The sequence below is a fragment of the Globicephala melas genome, chromosome 11 (genome assembly GCF_963455315.2).
Source record: "Globicephala melas chromosome 11, mGloMel1.2, whole genome shotgun sequence".
Classification (NCBI taxonomy): Eukaryota; Metazoa; Chordata; class Mammalia; order Artiodactyla; family Delphinidae; genus Globicephala; species Globicephala melas.
The window spans coordinates 60,400,500-60,421,316 of record NC_083324.2 but is presented as its reverse complement, the minus strand read 5'-3'; the positions used below and the strand labels follow the sequence as shown (position 1 = coordinate 60,421,316).

Below are 20,817 nucleotides of genomic sequence, written 5' to 3'. Positions count from 1 at the left end.
CAATTTTTCACACATTGCTAAGGATACACTGTTAGACAAAGGCATCAATATTTCTTAGGAAAGGACAACACTGTGTTTAAGAAGCAATTTCTTTCATAAAAAAAAAAAAAAAAAAAAAGGCTAGGAATTTGGCATTTGACAAGATTAGCCTTACCAGGGAGCATGTACCTATTTCCCTACAGTAAGAGTGGTTAACTTTACCCAAATAAAAATGTTAATACATCAGATCTAAAGATTGTTATATCTTTAAATACTACATAATATTTAAAGTAAATTTCCAGGAAAATTGATAGCCTAAAAACTCATGTAAAATTGAAGATATAATAAAACAAATTTAAATGACCAAATTCCTATCTTTATCTATCCTCATATAAACAAATTTAGTCTTGTTCAATTGCATATAGATGCATCTTTGTTGTACAACACAGAATTGTGAGTTTGTCAAAAATGAATAAGGTACTTTAAACATACCAAGAGAACTAAATCTATTTGGAAGTATAATTTCTTAGTCTCATTTATGGCAATATTGAAGTTTATTTAGCCACAGAAAGATATTAAAGCACATATGGCCTAAAAGGATAATAAGATATCATGATTCCATTTTCCTCTACCAATGTCACTAAAATTAAATTTAGTGACATTAATTAACCTACTCGAGTAGGTGACTTTTGTCTTTCTACTACCTTCATATTCCTCTTTTTTGATCATTCTGTAACATAGCCTCAATTTCACTAGTTATTAAACTTTACATCAGACCCACATAGGGAAGCCATTAACAATGCAGTTGCCGAGCAGGAGTTTCAAGATGGCGGAAGAGAAAGACGCAGAGATCACCTTACTCTCCACAAATACATCAGAACTACATCTACACATGGAACTGCTCCTATAGAACACCCACTGAACGCTAGCAGAAGACCTCAGACCTCCCAAAAGGCAAGAAACTCCCCACGTACCGGGTAGGGCAAAAGAAAAAATAAAGAGACAAAAGGATAGGCATGGGACCTGCACCAGTGGGAGGGAGCCGTGAAGGAGTAAAGGTTTCCATACGCTAGGAAGTCCCTTCGTGGGAGGAGACTGCGGGTGGCGGAGGGGGGAAGCTTCGGAGCCACGAAGGAGAGCACAGCAACAGGGGTGCAGAGGGCAATCGACCGGCACTCACCAGGCCGAGAGTCTTGTCTGCTTACCCGCCGGGGCAGGCGGGGCTGGGAGCTGAGGCTCGGCTTCGGTCGGAGCGCTGGGAGAGGACTGGAAGCAAGCGTGAACACAGCCTGAAGGGGTTAGTGCACCACGGCTAGCCGGGAGGGAGTCCAGGAAAAAGTCTGGACCTGCCGAAGAGGCAAGAGACTTTTTCTTGCCTCTTTGTTACCTGGTGGGTGAGGAGAGGGGATTCAGAGTGCCGCTTAAAGGAGCTCCAGAGACGGGCGCGAGCCGCGGCTATCAGCGTGGATCCCAGAGATGGGCATGGGACGCTAAAGCTGCTGCTGCAGCCACCAAGAAGCCTGTGTGCAAGCACAGTTCACTATCCACACCTCCCCTCCCGGGAGTCTGTGCAGCCTGCCACTGCCAGGGTCCCGTGATCCAGGGCCAACTTCCCCGGGAGAAAGTGTGGTGTGCCTCAGGCGGGTGCAACGTCACGCTGGCCTCTACCGATGCAGGCTTTCCCCGCATCTGTACCCCTCCATCCCCCCGGCCTGAGTGAGGCGGAGCCACCGAATCAGCTGCTCCTTTAACCCAGTCCTGTCTGAGAGAAGAACAGACGCCCTCAGGCGACCTACACGCAGAGGCGGGTCCAAATCCAAAGCTGAACCCCGGGAGCTGTGTGAGCAAAGGAGAGAGAGGGAAATCTCTCCTAGCAGCCTCAGGAGCAGAGGATTAAATCTCCACAATCAACTTGATGTACCCTGCATCTGTGGAATACCTGAATAGACAACGAATCATCCCAAATTGAGGAGGTGGACTTTGGGAGCAAAGATATATATATATATTTTTTTTTCCCACTTTTCTCTTTTTCTGAGTGTGAATGTGTATGCTTCTGTGTGTGATTTTGTCTTTATAGCTTTGCTTTTACCATTTGTCCTAGGGTTCTCTCTGTGTTTGTTTTTTTAATTACTTAAAAAAACTTTTTTAATAATTATTTTAATAACTTTATTTTATGTTATTTTACTTTTTTATTTTATTTTATCTTCTTTCTTTCTTTTTTTTTCTCCCTTTTATTCTGAGCCATGTGGATGAAAGGCTCTTGGTGCTACAGCCAGGCATCAGGGCTGTGCCTCTGAGGTGGGAGAGCCAAGTTCGTACACTGGTCCACAAGAGACCTCCCAGCTCCACGTAATATCAAACGGTGAAAATCTCCCAGAGATCTCCATCTCAACACCAAGACCCAGCTTCACTCAAGGACCAGCAAGCTACAGTGCTAGACATCCTATGCCAAACAACTAGCAAGGTAGGAAAACAACCCCATCCATTAGCAGAGAGGCTGCCTAAAATCGTAACAAAGCCAGAGACACCCCAAAACACACCACCAGACATGGACCTGCCCACCAGAAAGACAAGATCCAGTCTCATCCACCAGAACACAGGCACTAGCCCCCTCCACCAGGAAGCTTACACAACCCACTGAACCAACCTTAGCCCCTGGGGACAGACACCAAAAACAACGGGAACTATGAGCCAGCAGCCTGAGAAAAGGAGACCCCAAACACAGAAAGTTAAGCAAAATGAGAAGACAGAGAAACACACAGCAGATAAAGGAGCAAGGCCAAAACCCACCAGACCTAACAAATGAAGAGGAAATAGGCAGTCTACCTGGAAAAGAATTCAGAATAATGATAGTAAAGATAATACAAAATCTTGGAAATAGAATAGAGAAAATACAAGAAATATTTAACAAGGACATAGAAGAACTAAAGAGAAAACAAACGGTGAGGAATAACACAGTAAATGAAATTTAAAATTCTCTAGAAGGGATCAATAGCAGAATAATTGAGGCAGAAGAATGAATAAGTGACATGGAAGATAATATAGTGGAAATAACTACTGCAGAGCAGAAACAAAAATGAAAAGAATTGAGGACAGTCTCAGAGAACTCTGGGACAACATTAAATGAACCAACATTCGAATTATATGGGTCCCAGAAGAAGAAGAGAAAAAGAAAGGGACTGAGAAAATATTTGAAGAGATTATAGTTGAAAATTTCCCTAATATGGGAAGGAAATAGTTAATCAAATCCAGGAAGCACAGAGAGTCCCATAGAGGATAAATCCAAGGAGAAACATGCCAAGACACATACTAATCAACCTATCAAAACTTAAATAGAAAGAAAATATATTAAAAGCAGCAAGGGAAAAACAACAAATAACACACAAGGAAATCCCCATAAGGTTAAGAGCTGATATTCCAGCAGAAACTCTGCAAGCCAGAAGGGAGTGGCAGGACATATTTAAAGTGACAAAGGAGAAAAACCTACAACCAAGATTACTCTACCCAGCAAGGATCTCATTCAGATTTGATGGAGAAATAAAAATCTTTATAGACAAGCAAAAGTTAAGAGAATTCAGCACCACCAAACCAGCTTTACAACAAATGCTAAAAGAACTTCTCTAGGCAGAAAACACAAGAGAAGGAAAAGACCTATAACAAACCCAAAAGACCAATAACAAACCCAAAACAATTGAGAAAATGGTAATAGGAACATACATATCACTAATTACCTTAAATGTAAATGGATTAAATGCTCCAACCAAAAGACATTGACTGGCTGAATGGATACAAAAACAAGAACCATATATATGCTGTCTACAAAAGACCCACTTCAGACCTAGGGACACATACAGACTGAAAGTGAGGGGATGGAAAAAGATATTCAATGCTAATGGAAATCAAAAGAAAGCTGGAGTAGCAATTCTTATATCAGACAAAATAGACTTTAAAAGACTATTACAAGAGACAAAGAAGGACACTACAAAATGATCAAGGGATCAATACAAGAAGAAGATATAACAATTGTAAATATTTATGCGCCCAACATAGGAGCACCTCAATATATAAGGCAAATACTAACAGCCATAAAAGGGGAAGTCAACAGTAACACAATCATAGTAGGGGACTTTAACACCCCACATTCACCAATGGACAGATCATCCAAAATGAAAATAAATAAGGAAACACAACCTTTAAATGATATATTAAACAAGATGGACTTAATTGATATTTATAGGACATTCCATCTAAAAACAACAGAATAAACATTCTTCTCAAGTGTTCATGGAACATTCTCCAGGATAGATCATATCTTGGGCCACAAATCAAGCCTTGTAAATTTAAGAAAACTGAAATCGTATCAAGTATCTTTTCCGGGGCTTCCATGGTGGTGCAGTGGTTGAGAGTCCGCCTGCCGATGCAGGGGACATGGGTTCGTGCCCCAGTACGGGAAGATCCCACATGCCGCGGAGCGGCTGGGCCCGTGAGCCACAACTACTGAGCCTGCACGTCTGGAGCCTGTGCTCCGCAACAAGAGAAGCTGCGATAGTGAGAGGCCCACACACTGGGATGAAGAGTGGCCCCCGCTTGCAACAACTTGAGAAAGTCCTCGCACAGAAACGAAGACCCAACACAGCAAAAATAAATTAATTAATTAACAAACTCCTACCCCCAACATCTTCTTTAAAAAAAAAAACCTACAAACAAATGACAGTGAAAACATGACAACCCCAAACCTATGGGATGCACCAAAAGCAGTTCTAAGAGGTTTATAGTAATACAATCCTACCTTAAGAAACAAGAAACATCTCAAATAAACAACCTAACCTTACACCTAAAGCAATTAGAGAAAGAAGAACAAAAAAAACCCCAAAGTCAGCAGAAGGAAAGAAATCATAAAGATCAGCTCAGAAATAAATGAAAAAGAAATGAAGGAAACAATAGTGAAGATCAATAAAACTAAAAGCTTGTTCTTTGAGAAGATAAACAAAATTGATAAACCATTAGCCAGACTCATCAAGAGAAAAAGGGAGAAGACTCAAATCAATAGAATTAGAAATGAAAAAGGAGAAGTAACAACTGACACTGCAGAAATACAAATGATCATGAGAGATTACTACAAGCAACTGTAGGCCAATAAAATGGACAACCTGGAAGAAATGGACAAATTCTTAGAAATGCACAACCTGCCGAGACTGAATCAGGAAGAAATAGAAAATATGAACAGTCCAATCAGAAGCACTGAAATTGAAACTGTGATTAAAAATCTTCCAACAAACAAAAGCCCAGGACCAGATGGCTTCACAGGTGAATTCTATCAAACATTTAGAGAAGAGCTAACACCTATCCTTCTGAAACTCTTCCAAAATATAGCAGAGGAAGGAACACTCCCAAACTCATTCGATGAGGCCACCATCACCCTGATACTAAAACCAAAGATGTCACAAAGAAAGAGAACTACAGGCCAATATCGCTGATGAACATACATGCAAAAATCCTCAACAAAATACTAGCAAACAGAATCTAACAGCATATTAAAAGGATCATACACTGTGATCAAGTGGGGTTTATCCCAGGAATGCAAGGATTATTCAATATACGTAAATCAATCAATCTGGTACCCCATATTAACAAATTGAAGGAGAAAATCCATATGATCATCTCAATAGATGCAGAGGAAGCATTCAACAAAATTCAACACCCATTTATGATAAAAACCCTCCAGCAAGTAAGCGTAGAGGGAACTTTCTTCAACATAATAAAGGCCATATACGATATACCCACAGCCAACATCATCCTCAATGATGAAAAACTGAAACCATTTACACTAAGATCAGGAACAAGACAAGGTTGCCTACTCTCACCACTATTATTCAACATAGTTTTGGAAGTTTCATTCACAGCAATCAGAGAAGAAAAAGAAACAAAAGGAATCCAAATAGGAAAAGAAGAGGTAAGTCTGTCACTGTTTGCAGATGACATGATGCTATACATAGAGAATCCTAAAGATGCTACCAGAAAACTACTAGAGCTAATCAATGAATTTGGTAAAGTAGCAGGATACAAAATTAATGCACAGAAATCTTTAGCATTCCTATATACTAATGATGAAAAATCTGAAAGTGAAATGAAGGAAACACTCCCATTTACCATTGCAACAAAAAGAATAAAATATCTAGGAATAGACCTACCCAAGGAGACAAAAGACCTGTATGCAGAAAATTATAAGACACTGATGAAAGAAATTAAGGATGATACAAATAGATGGAGAGATATACCATGTTCTTGGATTGGAAGAATCAACATTGTGAAAATGAGTATAGTACGCAAAGCAATCTACAGATTCAATGCAATCCCTATCAAACTACCTCTGGCATTTTTCACAGAACTAAAACAAAAAGTTTCACAATTTATATGGAAACACAAAAGACCCTGAAAAGCCGAAGCAATCTTGAGAAAGAAAAACGGAGTTGGAGGAATCTGGCTCCCTGACTTCAGACTATACTACAAAGCTACAGTAATCAAAACAGTATGGTACTAGCACAAAAACAGAAATATAGATCAATGGAACAGGATAGAAAGCCCAGAGATAAACCCATGCACATATGGTCACCTTATCTTTGATAAAGGAGGCAAGAATATACAGTGGAGAAAAGACAGCCTCTTCAATAAGTGGTGGTGGGAAAACTATATAGCTACATGTAAAACAATGAAATTAGAACACTCCCTAACACCATACACAAAAATAAACTCAAAATGGATTAAAGACCTAAATGTAAGGCCAGACACTATCAAACTCTTAGAGGAAAACATAAGCAGAACACTCTATGACATAAATCACAGCAAGATCCTTTTTGACCCACCTCCTACAGAAATGGAAATAAAAACAAAAATAAATGGGACCTAATGAAACGTCAAAGCTTTTGCACAGCAAAGGAAACCATAAACAAGACGAAAAGACAACCCTCAGAATGGGAGAAAGTATTTGCAAATGAAGCAACTGACAAAGGATTAATCTCCAAAATTTACAAGCAGCTCATGCAGATCAGTATCAAAAAAACAAACAACCCAATCCAAAAATGGGCAGAAAACCTAAATAGACATTTCTCCAAAGAAGATATACAGGTTGCCGACAAACGCATGAAAGAATGCTCAACATCATTAATCATTAGAGAAATACAAATCAAAACTACAATGAGATATCATCTCACACCGGTCAGAATGGCCATCATCAAAAAATCTAGAAAAAATAAATGCTGGAGAGGGTGTGGAGAAAAGGGAACCCTCTTGCACTGTTGGTGGGAATGTAAATTGATACAGCCATGATGGAGAACAGTATGGAGGTTCCTTAAAAAACTAAAAATAGAGCTACCATATGACCTAGCAATCCCACTACTGGGCATATACCCTGAGAAAACCATAATTCAAAAAGAGTCATGTACCAAAATGTTCATTGCATCTCTATTTACAATATCCAGGACATGGAAGCCACCTAAGTGTCCATCAACAGATGAATGGATAAAGAAGATGTGGCACATATATACAGTAGAATATTACTCAGCCATAAAAAGAAACGAAATTGAGTTATTTGTAGTGAGGTGGATGGACCTATAATCTGTCATAAAGAGTGAAGTCAGAAAGAGAAAAACAAATACCGTATGCTAACATATATATATGGAATCTAAGGGGAAAAAAAGGTCATGAAGAACCTAGGGGCAAGATGGGAATGAAGACACAGACCTACTAGAGAATGGACTTGAGGATATGGGGAGGGGGAAGGGTAAGCTGTGACAAAGTGAGAGAGTGGCATGGACATATATACACTCCCAAACGTAAAGTAGATAGCAAGTGGGAAGCAGCCGCATAGCACAGGGAGATCAGCTCAGTGCTTTGTGACCACCTAGGGGGGTGGGATATGGAGGGTGGGAGGGAGGGAGATGCAAGAGGGAAGAGATATGGGAACATATGTATATGTATAACTGATTCACTTTGTTTTAAAGCAGAAACTAACACACCATTGTAAAGCAATTATACTGCAATAAAGATGTTAAAAAAAAAACCCAAAAAAAAACAATGCAGTTTCCTGTGATTCAGTCCCTGATTCTGAATCATTAGGATGGGGATGGGCCCAGGAAACTGAATTTTAATAGCCACCTCTGGTGATTCTGGCTAAAGTTCTCTGAATCACAGTGCTCTCTATTTTTTTTAAGACTCTCTTGAAAATTATTTGTGTTGAGGGTTAAGCTAGGATAGTTATCAAGGTGTTTTCTTGTTTGATTTATAATTTTCTACCAATTGAATTTTCTTATAATTTACGTATGCCTCTGGTTAAAAACTACTACAGTTCATTTTCCTGCCAGTCTTTAAACCTTCATCAAAAATCTTAATAGTCTGCCTTTCATGATTCACTTCACTTGTCTTTTTTTTTTTTTTTTTTTTTGCGGTACGCAGGCCTCTCACTGTTGTGGTCTCTTCCGTTGCGGAGTACAGGCTCCGGATGCGCAGCCTCAGCGGCCATGGCTCACGGGCCCAGCCGCTCTGCGGCATGTGGGATCTTCCCGGACCGGGGCACGAACCCGTGTCCCCTGCATCGGCAGACGGACTCCCAACCACTGTGCCACCAGGGAAGCCCTTAACTTCACTTGTCTTTAATGGCTTTTAAGAGTCTTAATCCACTGTAGGATTTTGATATACACCTCTGTACAGTATGTTTCTTGAGTGAATTTTCTACTTCTCTAACTGGAGAATAAATGTCCCATCCAAAACTACCTGGTACAATGTTGTACATTCTGTGATTGTTCAGCAAATATTAGCACCTGACTACACGTCTCAATAAGAATCTGCAACAATTTTAAAGCTCTCTACTGGCGGTTTCAATCCCTTTTTGAAATACATTGTTCAGAAGTTCTTCACATTTCACCTAAATCCACCAAGTAAGTGCCTTCTTTTTATGTAGACAGCAGAAAGGAAGAAAATTCTATCAGAACAAAGAAATTATTCGTAGTTCTTAGAACAAATAAATCATCATTCAACTCCTTTCCCCTGGTTTAATTTTAGTTCATCAAATTACTCTTTATATTTCATTTGCAAGAAATATTTTCATTGAAAAAGTCTAGTGCCTATGTTCTAATTGCTTACTAAAAGAAATTTATATTCTATCTCGTGTTGATAATTTCCATTGGATTAAATTCATTGTGAACCATTAGAGTACTACAGGACTTCTGGAATGTATTCATAAATACTAGTCTACTCGTGATTAATATAATCTTTTGTTAAAACATACCATGTTTGTTTTTTTTCTACAACCCCCAAAGTGTGTATCTTTGCCAAAAGCATTTCAAAGCTGTAATCTTTTAAAGAAACGAGTAACACACCTATGACTTAACTATTTCTACTTCAAAAAATGGAACACTTCAGTTCAGTATTCAAAGTTACAAAAGTCATTTTATAGATATCTAAGTATCTAGAACTATTGGCAATCAGTTACCTAATTATTAGATGCCTCCCTGATTCTCAGAAATAAAAATGTATTTTGATATAAGCAAAAATTTTCAAGTGCTCTTTCCCAGAAATTCCCCATCTGTGTTTTTACATCACTTAAACACACCTAGAACATCAGTGATTTTCTGCTGTCAACTTTCAAAGGCATCAAACATTTGTGTAGTGTTCAGTGTGGTACACACTGAAGCATTTTGAAAATATTTTTTAAACATAAAAACCAAGAAAGAGATCTTTAGAATGAAACAATCTAGTTACCAAAGGGTACATTAATCAAATCATATAAAAAAACATAATTTCCACACTCATGAAAGTAGATTGAGTGCAAAACTTTCTAATTTCATCTGCTAACATAGCCATCTATATGGATCATGAACCGAGTATTAAAATAAAATATGCCTTGTCTTGAAAATGGAGAACGTATTTGGACTAATTCAAGAATATCGTATAAGGACCTTATACCAAAGGTTTTTAATGAAAGTGTGCAAAACTACCCCTGGCCCCCATATGACTACAGAACATAATTTTAAAGTCGAAGTCCTAAAAGCTTGAAATCTAGACTCAATATCTTGTACCAATTTTCCTCTCACCCACTCTCTTCAAAACAGAGATGGGCATCATCAATCCCCATGCCAATGGGAACACAGAGCCCCTGGAAGCAGCAATAACATTCTATTGACTCAGAGGATATGTCACCTGTTCTGAGAATTAATCATGCATCATTTTATACGTTCGATTGAATTAATTCCTCTTGTCATTTCAAGGTTCAATAAAGCCTCTTTCAAATTACAAAGAAATGAATAAAGAAGATTCATATAAGTATTCCTTTAATGCTTATTAATGGTTTTACAATGATCACAGTTAAAAAGATTTCTTCAGAACAACAGTAAAACAATGATCAGTACCTTAGGCACTGAGCTTCTAAATTTAAAATCCATGATGTTGCTTTTTAAAGTCATTTGATGGCCTGTTTTTACTATATCAATAAAATCATTCATGGTAGAAAAGAAACAGATCCATAAGTAAACCTAGTGGGACTTGATTAATTTGTACAGATAATGGGCCAACAGTTACTTAGTAAGGTTAAAGAAAAACATATAATATTTTTGCAGTCATGACAATGCCAAATGCCATGCTTTGGGAGACCAAAAAGTTGTAGATATTGCTTACAAATGTAGTCACTCCTGTAAATAAACTGGATATTTACATTGTTTAATTCAAAATGCATTCTAAGAGTTATTCTCAATCAGGTTTTAAAACATAACCCTGGAACTAGCATTATTACAATAATAAATACAATTGAATTTTCCAAATTTTCTTAGTTGTTAAATGTGGGCTGCCTTCACACTAAGTGCCATATGAAATTCCTAATGGCAGATATCAGGTTAAGGTTCTTTCACTCAACACATACGGAGGATGTGCCCCTCCTGGTTCCTGAAAGAGGAGTGGGAAAAAAAATCTTACAAACATGTACCGACTTTAAAAAGCTTGCCATACAATTGCAAATCAAATAAGAACAGCATCACAACTAGTGGGGCTTCTTCCTCCTACCTTTCTCCTCAATCGAAATAAAAAAAATACAGTGAAGTGGGTAAATAAAGACATCTCCACAAAGCTAGTGTAACAAAGAGGATTATTCCACGTGGGAAACCACCACAGCAAGTCAACATTCACTTCCCCCAAGGATTTTATGCCTTTGACCTCTATGCATAACATGGCATATCACATAATTGCACCATAGAAAAGGTGATTAAACAAAAGATCTACTTGTCTCTTAACTAAATGACGACTTGAACTGCCTCAGTAGTTGACACACACCATAAAGACAAGCGTAAGCTATGGTTTAGAAAGGCATGCCTTTCTAAAGAATTTGAAAGGCATGAGGAGAAGGAAACAAAAGCCTCTATGAGCCAATGTCCTCAAATACAGTACAGTGATCCCCACATCTGCATCCCTGGAAAAATGATACAGTAAAAGTGTCCAAAATAAAATGACTTAAGGCATCCTTAACTAAGAAAGATGTGCTCACCTCTGTAGCTCCAGGAAATGTGGCATCCTTTCTCTCTTCATGGGGCTCCAGGGATCTCAGCTCCAAGAGTAGAACCCAAGTCCTGCCTACAAGTCTTCACCATGAGTCATCATGCCCTGTGCACAGTGGGCGGGCTGGTGATCAGAATACTAGGGATTGGGCTTCCCTGGTGGCGCAGTGGTTGAGAGTCTGCCTGCGGATGCAGGGGACACGGGTTCGTGCCCTGGTCCGGGAAGATCCCACATGCCGCGGAGCGGCTGGGCCCGTGAGCCATGGCCGCTGAGCCTGCGTGTCCGGAGCCTGTGCTCCACAACAGGAGAGGCCACAACAGTGAGAGGCCCGCGTACCACCAAAAAAAAAAAAGGAAAAAAGAAAACTAGGGATCTGATGGATCAGACGCCTGAGAAGAAATGCTACACTAAACACAGGACGTCATCAGGCTTGGACCAGCATAGAACAGCTATGATGAACATCAGGGGAAATGATGACAGTTCAGGTAACTTGGTCAACAACCACTGGCCAAAGTCAAGTACCTGTTCAATGTGATAATTTGGTCGATAAGCGGATTTGATCAAAAATGAATGTGTGCAGTTATTATTTTTCAACTATGAGTAAATTTGGTGTGCTGCTGCTCCTGTATTGCCCTGTCTCCCCATCCACCTAACTGCACAAGGTAAAATCAGAATGATTTTGCAAGTTAGGAAGACACATTTCCAACAACTGAGCATTCCTTGAAGCAATCTGATGGTTCTCCATTCCTTGGCACAAAAATGGAAATGCAGTCTGACAAGCTTAATATGTTTGAAAAACAAAGAAACACTGCCCAACACTCAAAAGCCATGCCTTAATTTTTAAGTAATGTATTACAAAAGCAATAGCATGCTCACAGGAGAAAATAAAACACAGACAAGCAAAAAATGGAACATAACAGACATCAAAAAGCAACATGGCTGGAAATAAGCAAAGTAACCAAAACATGATTAAACCACATGTTTGCCATGTAGATCCTTCCTTATGCATACATATTCATAGAGTATTATATTTTTACATGACAGTTTACATACCTAATACATTAAGTATCAGACATTTAAGTTGTTCCAATTTTGCAATATGATGAATAATAGTACAGAGAAGACATATGGGCTAAAAGTTACTAAATAGAATAATGCAAAGATGTAGAAAAATATGAAGTGGACAAAAGAAGCTTTGCAAAACATGACAGTTTAACAAACTGATGAATCAGAAAATATTAGTGATTGAGGAGTCTCACATTTAACCAAATTGTCATTTAAACCTGCTTATCTACTTGCTTTAAGTCCAAGTAGATCAACACATGTGCTACAAAGAGTTTGATATGTATCAGTAGGACTCAGAGGCTTTTTACATAGATTCATTACATAAATGATTGTTAAAGATTAGACTAGATGAGAAGCCCAGTGTACTCGTCTACCATGGCTGCTGTAAAAAGTTTCCAGAAACTTGGTAGCTTAAAGCAACAGAATGTTATTCTCTCACAGCTCTGGAGGATGGAAATCTGTACTCCCCCAGAGGCTCTAGGGGAGAATCCATCCCTTGCCTTTTCTGCCTTCTGGCAGCATTCCTTGACTTGCGGCCACATCACTCCAATTTCACTGCCTCCTCTGAGAAACCTCAGTTCTGCTCTTAAGGACTTTCAACTGATTAGATCAGCCTCCCTTCAGACAAGCCAGGATAATCTCCCCAAGACCCTTAATTTAATCACACCTGCAAATATTCTTTGTTCAAATATGATAACATTTATCAGTTTTAGTCATTGGAATCTGATATCCTGGTGGGGGGAACACTTTTCAACCTACTACACCTAGTATTCACAGAAATTCGTCTAAAACTGTCTTGAATCTGACCCACTATTTCTCATCAGAACTATATTAGTCCCCATGTTTCCATGTCTACTCTAAGGATGCAAAGTATAGGCCTCGTATTTGAATGCCTTTGCTATTGTCCCACGTGAAAATATCATAAGATCACCTCCCCAGACAAAATTAATTCCTCTTGCTCTATTTCTTGTTTATTGCTTGGTCTTCCTGTGCCTCCATCCACACAGCAAGACTTTGAGAGTCATCTTTTTTCATGTTACCCACATCCAATCGATCCCTGAGCTCTGCTGATGCTTTTTTAGTTCATTTCAGATCAGTCCCACTCTCCCTCTCTCAACTCTGAATATTCTTGCCTTAGCTGGAGGTGGAGGTGGCAGGGCTCAGCTGGCCTGCTGCTGGGCTCTGCCCTCCACATCTGCCCCCCTTTACCCATTCTCTTTTCTGCTGTCAAGTGACCTCTCTAAAACTTTCTAAATCTGAACACCTCGCTTCCCTACTTAGACCCTTTGAATGCCTCCGATTACTCTCAGATTTAAGTCCAAATAGCACAGACATAGAAGGCCTTTCTTGATTTGGCCTCTCCCTACCCCTGCAACCTCATCTAGTATTTCTATCCCACTCCCTCCATCTATCCTAAGCAATTTGACGTAATTTCAGTTTTCCCAAAGTATCACGATTTCTTTCATTTCTGTATTTTGGAACATGTTACAGGTTTCTGCCTTAGGGGGCAAACAAGAAGACAACTCCTATTTATACTCCACAATTTGGCTAAGAGAACATCTTGTTTAAGAATGTATCCTTATACTTTTTAAATAGGTAAGTTTTATACAGTAGTATGTGAATCATATCTCAAGAAATGGTTATTAAACAAGAAGAATGCATCCTTTTCAATGATGTACCAAAACTCATTTAGCATCATATACATCTCCTCCAACTTTGCAAGCCTCCCGCACCTCCCTCTATAACATTTATACGATATTTGCATCTATTGGCACATCTGACTCCTGAGGGCAGGACCCTGACAAATTCATCTTCATTTTCTCCTCAATTAATATAATGTCTGGCACAGAGCAGATGCTTATTGAATGAATGACTAAAAGATTATAATCCTTAAACACAGTGATACACAGTTGAAACAAATTCTAATAAATCCAGCAAGTGTTAGAACTGAGTTTATCACCTGGATTGAAGTCAACTGGGTATCATTTGTCACTTAGAATGTAAATTACCCTAAGGACTAAATTACTCTTAGGACTGACCAATAGCAGCCTTTAAATTTCAAAGCACAGGCATGTACATGTAATTGTGCTTTAAAGCAATGTAATCATTTCCCAATGAAATACATCCTTTGTCCTCAATTTGAATTCTAAGAGTTAGTGTTCATATTTACCAATCTGCATGCAGGAATGAATCACCATCTGGCTACTATAAGCTGTGTTTAATTAGCTTTAAAGCATTTTTTCTAAGAGTGTCCGTCCTTCCAACTTAAGCACCACTAATTTTCTTGGCTGCCACATTATAGAACATATAAAGTAAACATATCCTTTTTAGTGGGGCCAAAACATTCATTACAAATACTTAAAACCAGCATCCACACCCAACCCAAGAGTCTTCATATCTTTGCATCACCAAATATATAAACTTTCTTTTTTTTCCTGTTTTCAAAGCTTTTTCATAAATGGTAAAGATCAATCTTCATGAGATATATTACTAACAACCAAGTTTTCATTAATTGTCAAAATAACAGAATAACATAATGCTATATGTTCTTAGTTGGAAGAGAGTACAGCCCAGAAGAATTATATACAGATAACATGGGCAAACTTTAGACACAAAATCTACTGATTACTTTCCTAACAGAGTACATCTCCTGGCACAGCAAACCTGGCTTCCTCTCCACCATTCAGCAGGAAAGACAGAGGAGTCAGAGAAAAAGGAATAAGGGATCTTTTCTTGCCTTCTCTGAGCTGATGGGGTGGGGTGGGAGAGGGGATAAAGTCTCACTCAGTAACTCTCAGTTTTCTATCTGCTGGTTTAGGAGGAGAGATTGTATCTAAATAACCTCCACTATCTCACTGCCATAATTCCTTGTCTCAGCACCATGCTTGTCTTTTTTTAGAACTTTGTAATTTAGACTCATCACATAAACTTCCTGCTAGCAAAACTCTTCCCAGTTTGTAAAAGAGGATTGAATATTTTAATATTTTACAGTATTCCACAAAGAGCTTCTACAATCCTAGTCTGGAAGTCACTGAACAAGCATAGGGCATCTGGGAGGAGAACTTAAATAGTCAAAGAATTTTATGACAGGAGAAGGACGTCATCCTTTAGAACTGAATCAAGAAGGTACTCACAGGCTCACCCCGTGATCCATCCTGCCCTGGAGCACCTGGAGGTCCTGCTTCTCCCTTTTAATGATAAAAAGAAATAGAGAATTCCATTTGCACATATGCTCACTAAAATAATATGTGACATTACATACTAAAGCATGTTAAATATAGACAAAAACAAAAATTACTTCTGCATTATTTTTTTTCCTTTCCTTTCCTTTTAAAAAATTGATAGTTGATTTACAATGTTGTGTTAGTTTCAGGTGTCCAGCAAAGTGATTCAGTTATACATATATATTCAGTTTTATGTATATTTTTTTCAGGTTCTTTTCCATTATAGTTTATTACAAGACATTGAATATAGTTCCCTGTGCTATACAGTAGGTCCTTGTTGTCTGGATTATTGATATCAACTTTTCCTGACATCAGATAACTCATTCTGAAATTCATAAGGTGACTATATAAATATCAAATCTATACATGACAGCAGATAATTGAGTTGTTATAAAATAACTGGGGTACTTGTATACTTCTTATGAGAATAGGATTATTCTTCTCTTCAAAGTAAATGTGACTTATATCACATTTATATCAGTCTTTTTCATATCTATTTTTATTTTTACTTTAAAATTTTTCACCTGTCGGACATAATGTGACCTTGCCTCTCAAGAGTTGCATTTTAAAATCAAAAGAAAACTTTCATTAAGAATGCAGCTATTTATAGGTTATTACTTGAAATTATTTAGCACTTTAATCCAGTATCTATTTAAAATAAACATCTAAAACTTGTATTTTAAGTAGCTGTTCAAATTATAATAGTTTTCAGTTATATATCTTCAAATTACTCTGCTCGAATTATTTACGCACCTTATTTTACACCCACTTTCTGGAACGCTTTAAGTTTTTCCCAAATGAATCAATTGCTAGCATGTAAAAACGTATCTGACACTATGCCTACTAAAACAATAAGTATTAGCTGAATTTAATCCTAAAATGTATAATATCCACAGATCAATACAGCTATTAAAATGCCTGGACGAAAATAAAGAGCGGTTGGGGAGAGTCCCTTGAAATAGACACAGACACACACCACACACACACCCTCAAACATTTAGACTTCTTGAAATCTATCAGTCATCAAGAGCCTTGATACTGTGTGTCTGCTCAGCAAAGTATTACATCTTAACAAGCAAAGTTCTCTGCAAACAATTGTGCCACACTTGGCATTGTACCAGAGAGAACATTTCATCCTACATGAGAGCAAGAGAGAAAGTAAAACAAAAACGAAAATATTTTGCTTGTAACTAACTCAAATACCTGAGTCAAAATAAGTTTAAGGGGGAAAAGATCTCAGAATACATGTGCTGAAGCATATGCCAACACCATTTTCCATAGTTTCATATTCTAATGAACTCCCCAAATTGTACAAAATGAACCACAGAGGGAAGAACCAATAATACTTGGCTAACACAATCAGCCCTTAGGAAAAAAAATCCAGCCTTATCACATTATATAAACACTGCTTCCCCCACTTTTATGAATCCTTGCAATTCATTAGCACAGGGAAATACCAGCTAAAGCCAAATATTTCATCTGTTCCAATTTTATTTACAAACACTAGATGACAGTTGAGGATAGAAGGGGAAAAGAATAATGTTTTCCTGTAAATTAACCAAACTAGAGCGCAGGGAGGTCCTGCTTACCCAACGGTTCTACAGAAAATCTTATGAAAATATCAGAGAAACAGAGATGGATGTTAGATTCACAAAACCCACCAGTTAAAAAGCCTAAACGATTAGAGAAAAGGGCTATGGCAGGTCCTAATGCCAGAGGGAAATTATACAATAACAATCCTGAACTCGACACTCACAGCAGTAGTCAGTGTAAGTAGCTTCGGGCAGGAAAAAACTCTTTGCAGGAAAGAGCTTTCTGCAGGGGGCACCCCTTTGTCTTGACACTAACCTTACACCAGGCACCCCTGTGCTCTACTCATCTCTGGCCCTAGCACACCTTTCAAATCTTTTGATCACATAATACTTTGCCTAACTTGTTGGTTCTTTCCGTAGATCAAAGAAGTAGAAATGAAGAATAAGTAATTACCAGATAACCAGAACTTTTCCCTAGCTTCCCATTCAGTAATCTTGCAAACCGTGTGAACGAGATAGGATCTAAAGAAAGATCACGAGGAGTTGACAAGTCTGCACTCAAGCTGGCATACAGTGGGGGATGGCAACCACTCTGACCCCCTGCCCAATGATTAACTGAGATTACTTCCTGTTTCCCTTTAAAAGCTTTTATGGCTGAGCAGGATCTTCGGAGGTGGTTTTTGGGAGGACACTGAGTCCATCATCTCCCCAGATTGCTGGCATTCTGATTAAAGGCAACTTTCCTCTCTACCAACATTTTATGAGTATTGATTTTGTAACAGCGGGACCAATTTGATAACATCAGGTGGAATCACCCGTGTCAGTGGTTCTCAAGGATGGTCCCCAACCCAGCCAGATCAGCTTCGCCTCACTTGGGAACTTCAAAATGCAAACTTCCAGGCCTTGCTGCAGACCTACTGAGTCAGAAACTCTGCATGGCAGGGCCCAGAAATTTATGTGAACAGCTAATTCTGATGATTTGAGAACGATGGCAGAGTTGTAAGTCATTAGGTCGCTTAACTTCTCTCACCTCCAGGTACTGTCATATGTGACCGTCTTACTTAAGCAAATCTGTAGTTTAGATCATTGTTCAGTAGGTGTCTCTATGTAGGAACTGTTTTCCTGGCTTGCACATTCTTTAAAGGCAAGAAACACATCCCATATGAGGTATTTTTGTTTGTTTTTTGTTTAATCACCCAGAATACTTAGAATAGTGCTGAACACAATATACGAATATATGTAAGACTATATGTTCCCTGCTTTACAACCATTGGAGCACATCAAGGAAGGAGGAATGGATGATTTATTCTTAAATACTCGATTTTGAGAAGATAAAGGAAATGGGAAAAACATTTGCAGGTAGGGCTATCGCATATGCTGTTGGAAGATTATGCAGTGTAATTACAACAAGATGATGGCCAGTAATCTTTACGTAGGAATGTTCTCTTCATTCTTTTGTTTTCTTTCTTCATTCTTTTAATAATGTTTCATTCGGATATGAAAGGATGATTTCTGCTTAGTCATTTTCCATACAATTATCCAGTGTGATACACAACTAGTATATGAAATTCAATACTATAACCAGAACTTAATCTGATCACTTGATTGCTTTTATGACCTGGAGATCCTGGTATAAACCAATGTTTGGCTGGTAGAGAAAAAGTCATATAGCATGTCCTTACCTCTAATTTATCATTTTGCCATTCTATTATTAATTCCTTCTTGATATAAGATAATTGAGAAAGTGTCATGCTAACATTATTCCTCAATCCAGTCTCTGCAGCTAATGTCAAAGATGATTTATTCCACAAGAAACCAGTTATTTTTAAAAAGCAAATTTAACCCAAAACAGAGATGTGAAACTTGCATTGCTTGTGTATTTCCTTTCATGTGGTGGTCTTTGGTACTCACCCAGAAAAAAATAAAAGAATGGGGACTAATTTAGTTTGTGGCCATTGCAATCCTCAAAATCTGGTGGAAGGTGTGTGACCATTAAAATAAGAGCCTTTGTGAAAGTGCCTTGCACAGCTCTAGAAACAGAAGGAGAGATCCAGAAAAGTTAGCTAGTCTGCTGCCACCAAAGAATGGGAGTTTTAACGGTTCTTTACTCGTACGATTTGTTGCAGGATACACTCTTTTCAAATAATGTTATTTTTTAATTTGTACCACTATGGTTTGGCATTATAATTTAGGCAGAGTGAATTATTTTTTAACTGCTTGAAACAACACATATTGATTATTTCATAATTTCTGGGGCCAGAAGTCTGGGCATGGCTTTACTGAGTTCTCTGTGTAGGGTCTTTTTTTTTTTTTTTTGCTGTACACGGGCCTCTCACTGTTGTGGCCTCTCCCATTGCGGAGCACAGGTTCTGGATGTGCAGGCTCAGCGGCCATGGCTCACGGGCCCAGCCGCTCCGCGGCATGTGGGATCTTCCCGGACCGGGGCACGAATCCGTGTCCCCTGCATCAGCAGGCAGACTCTCAACCACTGCGCCACCAGGGAAGCCCCTGTGTAGGGTCTTATAAGGTGCTGATTGGGAGGTCTGCTGGGCTGTGTTCTTATCTAGAGGCTTGACTGCAGAAGTATCTTCGTCCACATTCACTCACTTTGTTGGCAGAATTTGTTTCATTGCCACCAATGGCTACTTACTTCATCAAGCCAGCAAGGAAATTCCCCAGAGCAAGCAGGCTCTAAGTGGAGCTTTTCATAATGTAACATCATTACAGGAGTGACATCTGTTGATTAGAAGCAAGTCATAGGTCCTGGGCACACTCAAAGGTAGGGGTTTATGAAAAGGCTGGAGCACCAGGAGGTGGTGGCCACTTTCAATTCTGCCTGGCACAATTATTGTCACATATCCCTGTAAGGGTTGCTATTTTGCTTTGCTTCCAGCAATGTATGAAAATGCCTGTTTACTCACAGCCTTGCCAAGCAGACTGCACTATCAAGCTTTTGAACTTTTGCCAACCTAATGGGTGGGTTATTATATCTTAGCATGGTTTCAATTTGTATTTGTCTTATTATGAGTGAAGTTGAACATCTTCATACATTTAAGAGCCATTTTACATCTTTTTGGTTTTGAGAATTATATATTCATGTTTTTTTCCCTCTCATCTATGTACTTATTTTTTTGAAATATAGTTGATTTACAATATTATATTAATTTCAAGTGTACAGCATAGTGATTCAATATTTTTATAGTTTATACTCTCTTTAAAGTTATACAAATTTTATAAAGTTATACAAAATAACAGCTATATTTCCTGTGCTGTACAATATATCCTTGTTGCTTGTCTACTTTACACAGAGTATTTTGCATCTATTAATCCCTTACCCATAACTTGCCCCTCCTCTCTTCCTTCTTCCCACTGGTAACCACTAGTTTGTTCTCTATGTCTGTGAGTCTGTTTCTGTTTTGTTATATATTCTTTTATTTTATTTTTTTAGGTTCCACATAAAAGTGATAACATATAGTGTT

General features: G+C 38.5%; 1 protein-coding gene across 5 annotated transcripts in view; it reads right to left on the bottom strand.

The window, feature by feature from the left end:
• The window catches only part of COL21A1 (collagen type XXI alpha 1 chain), a 186,018-nt gene that overhangs the window by 32,630 nt on the left and 132,571 nt on the right, over nucleotides 1–20,817 (bottom strand). For 4 of the 5 annotated variants that reach the window (XM_060308278.2, XM_060308277.1, XM_070046682.1 and 1 more), the window contains exon 16: nucleotides 15,717–15,770. The exons of the other annotated variant lie outside the window; for it this stretch is intronic. In XM_060308278.2, coding sequence (XP_060164261.1) covers nucleotides 15,717–15,770 — 54 coding nt within the window. The remainder of the gene's footprint in view (nucleotides 1–15,716; nucleotides 15,771–20,817) is intronic. 5 annotated transcript variants of the gene reach the window in all.